Source organism: Rhinopithecus roxellana, chromosome 2, assembly GCF_007565055.1.
Source record: "Rhinopithecus roxellana isolate Shanxi Qingling chromosome 2, ASM756505v1, whole genome shotgun sequence".
NCBI lineage: Eukaryota > Metazoa > Chordata > Mammalia > Primates > Cercopithecidae > Rhinopithecus > Rhinopithecus roxellana.
Window position 1 is genome coordinate 52,975,544 of NC_044550.1, and position 11,988 is coordinate 52,987,531.

At 42.1% G+C, this 11,988-nt stretch overlaps 1 protein-coding gene and 1 non-coding gene across 2 annotated transcripts; both read left to right on the forward strand.

Moving 5' to 3' along the window:
- The first annotated feature begins 10,108 nt into the window (after positions 1-10,108).
- On the forward strand, positions 10,109-10,175 carry LOC115896226. The gene has a single exon (XR_004056143.1). It is a non-coding gene; the product is annotated as a small nucleolar RNA SNORD42 (small nucleolar RNA).
- Positions 10,176-10,231: 56 nt separating this feature from the next.
- Positions 10,232-11,675, forward strand: LOC104658843 (immunoglobulin-binding protein 1-like). The gene is made up of 2 exons (XM_010358965.2): positions 10,232-10,916; positions 11,239-11,675. The coding sequence occupies exons 1-2, from the start codon at positions 10,232-10,234 to the stop codon at positions 11,673-11,675; spliced, it is 1,122 nt and encodes a 373-aa protein (XP_010357267.1).
- Positions 11,676-11,988: the final 313 nt, after the last annotated feature.

Below are 11,988 nucleotides of genomic sequence, written 5' to 3' on the forward strand. Positions count from 1 at the left end.
AAAAAATAAAAATAAAAATAAAAATTGCAGGGCAAGGTGGCCACGAACCTGTAGTCCCAGCTACTTTGGAGGCTGAGATGGGAGGATCACTTGAGCCCAGGAAGTCGAGGCTGTAGTGAGCGGTGATCATGGCACTGCACTCCAGCCTGAGTGACAGAGCAAGATCCTGTCTCAAAAAAAGAAAAGAAAAGAAAACAAAGAACAAAAGAAAGAAAAGAAAAAGGAGCAACAGTAAAGCTGATTTTTGACTTTTTTGACCTCTGAATAGAAACTGTGAAAAACAGTTAACAGTGGAATGATGTGCTGAATGTGTTGAGAGTAACTACAGCTGAGAATTGCCAATCAGTCAAAATTATTTTAAGATTGGAGGTGACTCCAGGTGCAATGGCTCATGGCTGTAATTCCAGCACTTTGGAAGAGAGGGAAGGATCGCTTGAGCTCAGGAGTTCGAGAGCAGCCTGGGGAACATAGCAAGATCCTGTTTTAACAAAACATTAAAAGATTAGCTGAGTGTAGTGCGTGCCTATGGTCCCAGCTACTCAGGAGGCTGATGTGGGAGGATCACTTGAGCCCAGGAGGTCAAGGCTGCAGTAAGCTATGATGGTGCCACTCCACTCCAGCATAGGAGACAGAGTGAGACGACCTTGTCTCTTAAAAAAAAAAAAAAAAAAAAGATTTGGGGTGATAAAAGACATCTGATAATCTTCTGCAAGAAAAAAATTAACATGTAATCACCAGAAAGCTGTCACCAACAGAAATTCTAAAGCTAATACTAATTGTGGAAGAAAAGTGATCCCACATAGAAGTCCCTGGGATACATAAAGGAATAAAAGGGAAAGAACATGGTATAAATGTGGGAAAATGTAAATGACATCGACTACTGTAAAAAACTAAATGTTTGGCTAGGCGTGGTGGCTCAAGCCTGTAATCCCAGCACTTCGAGAGGCCGAGGCGGGCTGATCACAAGGTCAGGAGATCCAGACCATCCTGGCTAACACGGTGAAACCCCGTCTCTACTAAAAATACAAAAAATTAGCCGGGTGTGGCGGTGGGCACCTATAGTCCCAGCTACTCGGGAGGCTGAGGCAGGAGAATGGCGTGAACCCGGGAGGCAGAGCTTGCAGTGAGCCGAGATCACACCACTGCACTCCAGCCTGGGTGAGGGAGCAAGACTCTGTCTCAAAAAAAAAAAAAAAACTAAATGTTCATAGATAAGTGTGTGTGTGTGTGTGTGTATATATATATATATATATTTTTTTTTTTTTTTTTGAGACGGAGTCTCGCTCTGTCACCCAGGACTGGAGTGCAGTGGCCAGATCTCAGCTCACTGCAAGCTCCGCCTCCCGGGTTCACGCCATTCTCCTGCCTCAGCCTCCCGAGTAGCTGGGACTACAGGCGCCCGCCACCTCGCCCGGCTAGTTTTTTTGTATTTTTTAGTAGAGACGGGGTTTCACCGTGTTAGCCAGGATGGTCTCGATCTCCTGACCTCGTGATCGCCTGTCTCAGCCTCCCAAAGTGCTGGGATTGTATACATTCCACCGCTTTTATAACATCATGGATAAAATTTAGTTTTCAGAGTTTTGTTATGAAGACTATACTATAAACCTCATTGTACAATATCCTTTATTCCTTTGGATTGCAATAATTGTTTGTTGTACATTTCCCAAAGTAGTATAATTTATCACTATTGCCATATTGCTCTCCAAAAAGACTGAATAATCTACAGAGCCACTTATACAATTTTTATATTATTAATTTGATTTTGTTATGTTTGCCAACATTGGTCTTAACTTTTTTTTTTTCCAGCTTAAGACAGATGTAATGGTAACTTAAAGTTCTTTTAGTTTTCTTTCTTTCTCTTTCTCTTTCTCTCTTTCTTTCTTTTTTTGAGAGGGAGTCTTGCCCTGTCACCCAGGCTGGAGTGCAATGGCGTGATCTCAGCTCACTGCAACCTCTACCTCCCGGGTTCAAGCAATTCTCCTGCCTCAGCCTCCCGAGTAGCTAGGACTACAGGCCTCCGCCACCACGCCCGGCTAATTTTTGTATTTTTAGTAGAGGTGGGGTTTCACCATGTTGGCCAGGATGGTGTCGATCTCCTGACCTCATGATCCACCCGCCTAGGCCCCCCAACGAGCTGAGATTACAGATGTGAGCCAATGTGCCTGGCCTAGTTTTCTTTCTTTACATTTTAATATGACTGAACTAATTAGTAGTTCCCAAAACGCAAAAAAAAAAATTGGATTATTTGCCTTATACGTTTGACAGTGAAGCAGGGTATTTTGACCGTCAATTTGACCATTCAGAATATTTAATATACCACGATTTATTATTTGTATTCGTCACAGTGTGGACAGTTACTACTTTATACAGAAACTTAATAAGTATGTGGGAAAATTAGATTAGTAATGTATTACAGCATCTAGTACAATGGATGAAGCCCGAATGATGAAAAAGGAATTACTCATTATTTCTCATGGATTTTCTAAGAAAAAGTGCACATTATCAGCCGGGCACACAGTGGCTCACGCCTGTAATCCTAGCACTTTGGGAGGCCGAGGCAGGCGGATTGCCTGAGCTCAGGGGTTGGAGACCAGCCTGGACAACACGGTGAAACCCCGTCTGTACTAAAACACAAAAAATTAGCCCGGCGTGATGGCGGGCATCTGTAGTCCCAGCTACTCGGGAGGCTGAGGCAGGAGAATTGCTTGAACCTGAGAGGCAGAAGTTGCAGTGAGCAGAGATCATGCCACTGCACTCCAGCCTGAGCACTCCAGTCTCACTCCAGTGAGACTCAGTCTTTTGTCAAATTTAAAATGAATATTACTGTTAGTAATGACATCAAATAAAAATGATTTTACCTAAAACTGCACATGGTAAAATTGGTGATATATATATTTTATTTTAAAAATAATATCTCTTTTTTAAATTTTTATTTATTTTCTTTTCTGGTTCATGTTCTCTCATGAACATCTTTTCTCTCTCATGAACATCTTTTCTCTCTCACTGCAGCCTGAACCTCCTGGCTCAAGTGATCCTTCCGCCTTGGCCTCCCAAAGTGCTGGGATTATAGGCGTGAGCCACCTTACCCGACCATAAATGTTCTTTTTATTTCTCTGAAATTATTTAATCAGAATCAGTTTTTTTTTTTTGTAATTTATCTATTTATTTTATTTTATTTTGAGATGGAGTTTCACAGTTTTTGCCCAGGCTGGAGTGCACTGGCACGTTCTCGGCTCACTGCTACCTCTGCCTCCCAGGTTCAAGCGATTCTTCTGCCTTGCCTCCCAAGTAGCTGGGAATACAGGCACCCGCCACCATGCCCGGCTAATTTTTTTGTATTTTTAGTAGAGACAGGGTTTCCCCATGTTTGGCCAGGCTGGTCTCGAACTCCTGACTTCAGGTGATCCACCGGCCTCAGCCTCCCAAAGTGCTGGGATTATAGGCATGAGCCACTGCGCCTGGCCCTATCTATTTTTTTAACAGGCTCTCTTGCTCTGTTTCTTAGGCTGCAGTGCAGTGGTACATTCACTACTCATTGCAGCTGCAAACTCCTGGGCTCAAGCAATCCTTCTGCCTCAGCCTCTGCCCACCTCAGTGTGTGGTGTGTGCCTGTAGTCTCAGCTACTCTGGAGGCTAAGGTGGGAGGATAGCTTCAGCCCAGGAGGTCGAGGCTGCAGTGAGCCAGGATCACATCACTGCACTCCAGCCTGGGCAACAAAGCAATACCTTGTCTCAAAAAAGAAATTTTAGGCCGGGAGCGGTGGCTCATGCCTGTAATCTCAGCACTTTGGGAGGCTGAGGCGGGCTGATCATGAGGTCAGGAGATCGAGACCATCCTGGCTAACACGGTGAAACCCCGTCTCTACTAAAAATACAAAACATTAGCAGGGAGTGGTAGCGGGTGCCTGTAGTCCCAGCTACTGAGGAGGCTGAGGCAGGAGAGTGGCATGAACCCAGGAGGCAGAGCTTGCAGTGAAGGGAGATCGCGCCACTGCACTCCAGCCTGGGCGACAGAGGCAGACTCAGTCTCAAAAAAATATAAATAAATAAATAAATAAATAAATAAATAAATAAATAAATAAAATAATACTCTGAGGTACAATATAAGTTTCTTTTTTGAACCTAAAACTATTCTTATCCACTTTAAGCCAGCAAAAAGGGTCTCTAGAGGGAGTCTGATAGCAAGACAGAGTCTCAAGTAGGGTAAGATCATTACAAATGACATCCTATCACCTTTGCCATATTCTGTTGGTTGGAAACAAGTAACAAGTGCTGCTTGCACTCAAGGCAGGGGACTACACAAATGTATGAATATTAGAAGTGGAGATAATGGGACGCCACCTTACAGTATGTCCGCCATAGCTGGAAAGAAAGAAATGATAATACTCCAAGAAGAAAGCATGATAAATTGAAGGTACAAAATAAGATGACCAGAATATGCCCAAACATAACAGTTATCACAGTGTCAATGAATTAAATTCACCTAAAAAATACAGAAGAAAAAATAAACAGAAGACTTGGATGTGCTGTTTCTAGGAGACATACCCAAAAGAAAATGATACTAGAAGACTAAAAATATTGGCATTAGAAAACATACAGAACTGCAATACTAACAATATTTGGTAACAGAGAAAACTGCATTCAGGGTAAAAAGCTGTAACAGAGATAATGTGCGATATTTCATATTAATAAAAATCTAAAACACCTGGCAGATATCATAGTTTTGAATCTTTATGAACCAAACAATATGCCAACACTTTTAGTAATCAAGGAAAATTGAACAAATTCTGAATCATAATGGGAGATTTTCACACACATCTCTCACAAAATCAACACATCAAATAAATAAAAATAAGGCTATTTATGATTTAAGTAATGTAATGAGCAAGTTTGATTTAAAGGCATAGATATAGGCCAGGCACAGTGGCTCATACCTGTAATCCTAGCACTCTGGGAGGCCAAGGCAGGTGGGATCACCTGAGGTCAAGAGTTTGAGACCAGCCTGGCCAACATGATGAAACCCTGTCTCTACTGAAAAAAAATACACAAATTAGCTGGGTATGGTGGCGCATGCCTGTAATCCTAGCTACTAGGGAGGCTGAGACAGGAGAATCGCTTGAACTTGGGAGGCGGAGGTTACAGTGAGCCGAGATCTTGCCACTGGACTCCAGCCTGGGTAAGAAAGCAAGACTCTGTCTCAAAGAAAAAAAAAGGAAATAGATATAAAAAACTGATTATGCTTTAAGACACAAAGAAAATTACAACACATTTCAAAAGACAGAAATCAGGCCATTTCACTATTTGCAATGCAGTAAAATTAGAAATTAAAAGAAAATAACAACCATTGAGAGATCTATCCATGTTAGACTGGGTGTGGTGGTTGACGCCTATAACCCCAGCACTCTGGGAGGCTAATGTGGGAGGACTGCTTGAGCACAGGAGCTCGAGACCAGCCTGGACAATGTAGTGAAACCCCATCTCTGCAAAAAGAAAGAATATATATATATTTTTAAAAGTGATCTATTCTAGTCGAAATTAAGAAATATTCTATTAAATATACATAATAGATTTTATATTATATCCTGATTTCAGAAATATTAATATATGAAAAAGATCATTTTAGGAAAAATACCGTATGTCTCTGGTTCTTAAAGATTATCCTGCCGGGCGCAGTGGCTCACACCTGTAATCCCAGCACTTTGGGAGGCCGAGATGGGCGGATCACAAGGTCAGGAGATCGAGACCATCCTGGCTAACACGGTGAAACCCTGTCTCTACTAAAAAAATACAAAAAACTAGCCAGGCAAGGTGGCGGGCGCCTGTAGTCCCAGCTACTCCGGAGGCTGAGGCAGGAGAATGGCGTAAACCTGGGAGGCGGAGCTTGCAGTGAGCTGAGATCCTGCCACTGCACTCCAGCCTGGGCGACAGAGCCAGACTCCGTCTCAAAAAAAAAAAAAAAAAGATTATCCTTAGCCTCCTGCTCCCCTCATGCAAGCTGCAATCATTTCTGCCCCTATTTGTTAGGATCCTGAATGCCAACAAGTCTCCTCCTCCAGAATTTTCTTTACATTTCAAGACTCAAGAGAGCATATTTTGGGGGACAGGAACAGTGCTAAATATATTTGCCTGTTAACATATTTAATTCTCACAATAACCCTGATGAGAGAAATCCAGTTTAGAGTGTGTAGAGTAACTAGCTCCATGAACATCTGTTAATTAAAACCTCAGCAAGGACAAATAATTTGCCCATGTCTTGTCCTGTTAGAGACAGAATTCAAACCTGGCTGGCTAGACAGCCTGTGCCCTTTTCTGTACATCAACCTGCATGCCACTATTGTGTTCAAAGGTGTTTTCCCTAGCTTGGATTCTTGTGGAAAAGTTTAGCAAGACCATCTACATACCAGTCCATATCCCTTAACTATGTTAGACTAGTAAGAGTTGATCTGTAAAATCTCAATGCTTATTCATTTTCTTTTTCTTTTTTTCTTTCTGTCCTGAATGGTGTTAGAGAGAACACTATCTCACTGTTTCTGCAGGCTATTTTATTTTATTTTATTTTTTTGAGACAGTCTCACTCTGTCACCCAGGCTGGAGGGCAATGACGTGATCTCGGCTCACTGCAACCTCTGCCTCCCAGGTCCAAGCAGTTCTCCTGTCTCAGCCTCCTGAGTAACTGGGACTACAGGCACCTGCCACCACACCCAGCTAGTTGTGTATTTTTAGTAGAGACGGGGTTTCACCATGTTGGCCAGGCTGGTCTCGAATTCCTAACCTCAAGTGATCCACCCACCTCAGCCTCCCGATGTGCTGGCATTACAGGAGTGAGCCACGGTGCCTGGCCCATTTCTTCAGACTTTAAAACCGAGAAAATAAATTAACTGGGACTGAGAAAATAAAACTATGCCCTGCTATGCATGAATCTGGGAGGACACATACAAATAAAGTTAGCTGCAAAGTTAAAGAGAAATAATCTTTCCCTCAAGGACATGCTGCAGCTGTAAAGCATCAAAACACCCCCTTCCTGGAGTGACTACTGTTTTCTCTCTGACTGAGAAGCTTCGTTCCCTGAAATGATAGAATAGAAACCAGTTTGAAATTATGTCAGAAAGAATGAAATATGCCACCCTTACTTGGAACATCTAAGGCACAAAGAAGCAACTTTAATTTCCAATCCAGGTGCAAAGCTTCAGAGGACTTTGTGAAAACAACATTCCACCTTAACTTTCTAGTACCCAAAGAAATGGGAACCATGGCCAGGCATGGTGGCTCACCCCTGTAATCCCAGCACTTTGAGGGGCCAGGGCAGGCAGATCACCTGAGAATTAGAAATTCTAAATTAGAAATTAGAAGTTAAAAGAAGTAAAATTAGAAATTTTACTTTCAAGTAAAAGTTCAAGACCAACCTGGCCAACGTGGCAAAACCTTGTCTCTACTAAAAATACCAAAATTAGCTGGGTGTGGTGGCGGGCGCCTGTGGTCCCAGCTACTCAGGAGCCTGAGGCAGGAGGATCGCTTGACCCCAGGAGGCAGAGGCTGCAGTGAGCCGAGATTGTGCCACTGCACTCCAGCCTGGGTGACAGAGTGAGACTCTGTCTCAAAAAAAAAAAAAAAAAGAAAGAAAAAGAAAAGAAAAAAAATAAAAGAAATAGGAACCTGTTCTCCTTTGCAGTCCAGATCTGATGTTGTCCCACTTTACATACAACCCTATTTTGCTTTGATCCTATCTTTATTTAATTTTCGCCTAAATGTCTCTCTTCCCCAAATCCTATCTTTTTTTTTTTTTGAGACAGAGTCTCGCTCTTGTTACCAGGTTGGAGTGCAGTGGCGTGATCTGGGCTCACTGCAGCCTCCACCCCCCGGATTCAAGTGATTCTCCTGCCTTAGCCTCCCCAGTAGCTGGGACCACAGCTACTCCCCATGTGCCACCATGCCCTGCTAATTATTGTGTTTTTAGTAGAGACAGGGTTTCACCGTGTTGACCAGGATGGTGTCGATCTCTTGACCTCGTGATCCGCCTGCCTTGGCCTCCCAAAGTGCTGGGATTACAGGTGTGAGCCACCATGCCCGGCCCCTATCTTTTTTTTTTTGACGCAGGTTCTCACTGTAGCCCAGGCTGGAGTGTAGTGGTGCAATCACAGCTCACTGCAGCCTCCACCTCCTGGGTTCAAGTGATCCTCCCACCTCAGTCTCCTGAGTAGCTGGGACCACAGGCGTGTGCCAGCATGCCAGACTAATATTTTTGTATTTTCTGTAGAGACAGGGTTTCACCACATTGCCTAGGCTAGTCTCAAACTCCTGGGCTCAAGTGATCAGACCTCCTTGGCCTCCCAAAGTGCTGGGATTATAGGCTTGGGCCACCGCGCCTAGCCCCCATCTTATCTTTTCTTTTGTTTGGTGACATATCTCATAGTTTCTCTGATGTGCAGCCTCTCTTGTTGTAGCAAGTCAGTAAACCGTACTTCTTTCAACTACAGATTTGTCCCTGATGGTCTGAGGCTGATTGGGCTGGAACAATATCATGGAGGTATGGCCAAGATCCTTGCTACCATGAACCAGAACCCTTGGTAATAATATGCACATCTGAGACTTCTTGAGTCTCCCCTGCATTAGGCCTCTCTGTCCTTGATTACATGGGTTTTGCATTGAATCTGGACTTTTATTATCTCTTTGGCCCTTTAGAGTCATGCTGATTTCTTGAGTCAGCAGGCAGAGCAATTTATCCTTGGTCTTAGGGCCCAAATTCATGAGTTTTTCTTTTATATTTTGTATTTCAAAAAGAGAGACACAATGTATTTAAAAACAGTTTCTTTTTATATTACTTATAAAAGTAATATTTTTATTTTTTACCACGAGCCAGCCTCTTGTGGTTTGCCTCCAAGATACTTACACTACTTCCTGGCATAACTTCACAGAGGACAGTGAATTGTAGAGGCTACTCTGGAGAACTTTGGCTCAAATAAGATTGTTCATTTTAGACATGTCTTAAAATGAAAAAGGAAAAAAAAAAAAAAACCCAAGTCTTATGAGGAGACTGTCTTCTCTATTCTTTTTCTTTTTTATTAATTTTTTTCTCTTTTTTTAAATGTCTTTCCTTTTTGTCTTATCTTTCTAAAAGAGAGATCATTTAGTTTAATGAAAGATTCCCTCCCTCCCGAAACATCCTTCATTTCCATTCGTAGGGGTTTAATAAATATTGGCTGCTTTATTCTGTGAGTTGGCAAAATTGTGAAGGGCCCAAGTTACTGTTTCAACCAACCAGATGTAAAACTCGTGTGTGTGCATGTGTATCCTGAATTGGGTTTTTCTATATCTAAACTTTTTCCCTCTCCTTAGAGCAGAAAGATTATTAGCTTTTCTCCAATAATTGTACATGTATCTATAACTGGCTCCTGCTTTTTCTTCTCTTTTCTTTCTTTTTTTTAAAGAGACAGAGTCACACTATGTCACCCAGGCTGGAGTGCAGTGGCTATCCAGAGGTGTGATTATAGTACACTACACCCGAGAACCCCTGGCCTTAAGCGATTCTCCTGCCTCGGTTTCCTGAGTAGCTGGGACTATAGGTGCACGCCACTGTGCCTGGATTCTTCTCACTTTCTTTTCCTGTTTTCTCCCTCCTATCCTCCCTCAAGAAATTTTGAAGGTGAATTGACTAAAAAAAAAATCATTTTGTTGTCATGTGTGCACTCTAGAAAATCTAGTCCACATAAATAATCAAAAATTTCTAAACAGAAAAAGTTAAAAATGGTATTTTGTTATGTAAAAATGCTAATACTGTATTTTAATTTTCATAATACTAAAGTTAAATTTCTAATGCTTTAAACTTTCTAAATTTTTATATTGGGCTTAAGAGTCAAATAACTTATTATTTCCAAAAATTGTGTAAGATTGAAAATATAATATGGTGCTTAATTAAATAAAAATGTAATTAATTACAGATGTCTTTTAAAAGGTTTTGATTACGTGAAATTCCTGTAATACTATAAAATGTGTTAAAATTTTAATTTCTAAGTTCTTAAAATCTTAAGAACTTATACAACAAATTAATTGATATGTGATCTTTGGATACTTGAACAATTTTAAGTTAAAAAATGATATAAAACTCTGGTCATAGCATATGATGGAAAAATCTTAATCTTCTGAGACTTGTGATGTCTTCAAAGGAACCACTGATGCATGTGTGGAAATTTTATAATATAAAGAAAAAGAAAGGTTAAAAAAAGCCCTCCCTAAGATGGTTGCTGAGGACGAACTACTGCTTCCGCTGCCCCCCGGGCTGTTGGAAACCGGCAAACAGATTCTGGACGAAGTAGAAGTAGCGACTGAACCCGCCGGTTCCCGGACAGTCCAGGAGAAGGTGTTCAAGCGCCTGGACCTCCTTGATAAGGCTGCCGAAATGTTACCGCCGCTCGAGTTGTTCAGCCGAAATGAAGATTTGGAAGAGATTGCGTCCACCGACCTGAAGTGCCTGTTGGTGCCAGCGTTTCAAGGAGCCCTCACCACGAAACAAGTCAACCCCAGCAAGCATCTAGATCATTTGCAGCGGGCTCGAGAACACTTTATAAACTACTTAACTCAGTGTCATTGCTATCATGTGGCAGAGTTTGAGCTGACCAAAGCCAAGAGCAACTCAGCCGAAAATCACACTGCTAATTCCTCCGTGGCTTATCCTAGCCTCGTTGCTATGGCATCTCAAAGACAGGGTAAAGAAGAGAGATACAAGCAGAAGAAGGAGTTGGAGCATAGGTTGTCTGAAATGAAATCTGCTGTGGAAAGTGGTCAAGCAGGTCAAGCAGATGATGAGCGTGTTTGTAAATATTATCTTCTTTACCTTCAGAGGTGGATTGATATCATCTTAGAAGAGATTAAGAGCATTGACCAGGAAATTAAGATCATGAGAGAAAGAGACTCTTCAAGAGGTATCAACTTTTTTTATTTTTTAATTTTTTTTTTTTGAGACGGAGTTTTGCTCTTGTTGCCCAGGCTGGAGTGCAATGGCCTGATTTCGGCTCATGGCAACCTCCGCCTCCCGGGTTCAAGTGATTCTCCTGCCTCAGACTTCCTAGTAGCTGGGATTATAGGCATGTGCCACCACACCCGGCTAATTTTGTATTTTTACTAGAGATGGGGTTTCTCCATATTGGTCGGGCTGGTCTGGAACTCCTGACCTCAGGTGATCCTTCTGCCTTGGCCTCCCAAAGTGCTGGCATTACAGGCATGAGCCACCATACCTGGCCCAAAAGGCATCAACTTCTAACTCATCTCACCAGGAGAAGCCTCCAGTGAAACCCTTCATTCTCACTCAGAATACTGCCCAAGTCAAAGTGTTTGGAGCAGGTTATCCAAGTCTGGCAACTATGACGGTGAGTGACTGGTATGAGCAACATCGGAAATATGGAGAATTACCAGATCAGGGAATAGGCAAGGCAACACCAGATAAATTCAGAAAAGCAGCTCAGCAACAGGAACATCAAGAAGAAAAGGAGAAAGAGCATGATGAACAAACACTCTACAGAGCTCGGGAGTGGGATGACTGGAAGGACACCCATCCTTGGGGCTACAGCAGCCACCAGAACATGGGCTGCAGGGTGCACACCTCCCCCACCAAGGAAAGCCAGGCAGTCCTCCCCTCCCTGGGTTCACGCTTCAGCTGTGTACAACGAAGGCAAAGATGCTAAATCTTGCTCAATAAAGTGTCAAGTGATTAAAAACAAAAACAAACAAAAAAACCTCTGGTCACTAAATACAGATTTTATCTATTCTTATTCTCATAACGTTATAAAATGACTACACAAAGGATGTGCAAATGTGCTTTTCAGAACAGGGGATCTGATAAAAAATAAAATAAGCAAACAAGCAAAAATAAACTGTGCAAATGCTTTGGATGATATCATATATGGGTTTGTTTTGCCAGCTTAACATTTAGGAAGATAGTCTAAAATGTGTACCAAAAAAATTAGGTAGATATTTCTTGATTTTCTGTCTTCTAGA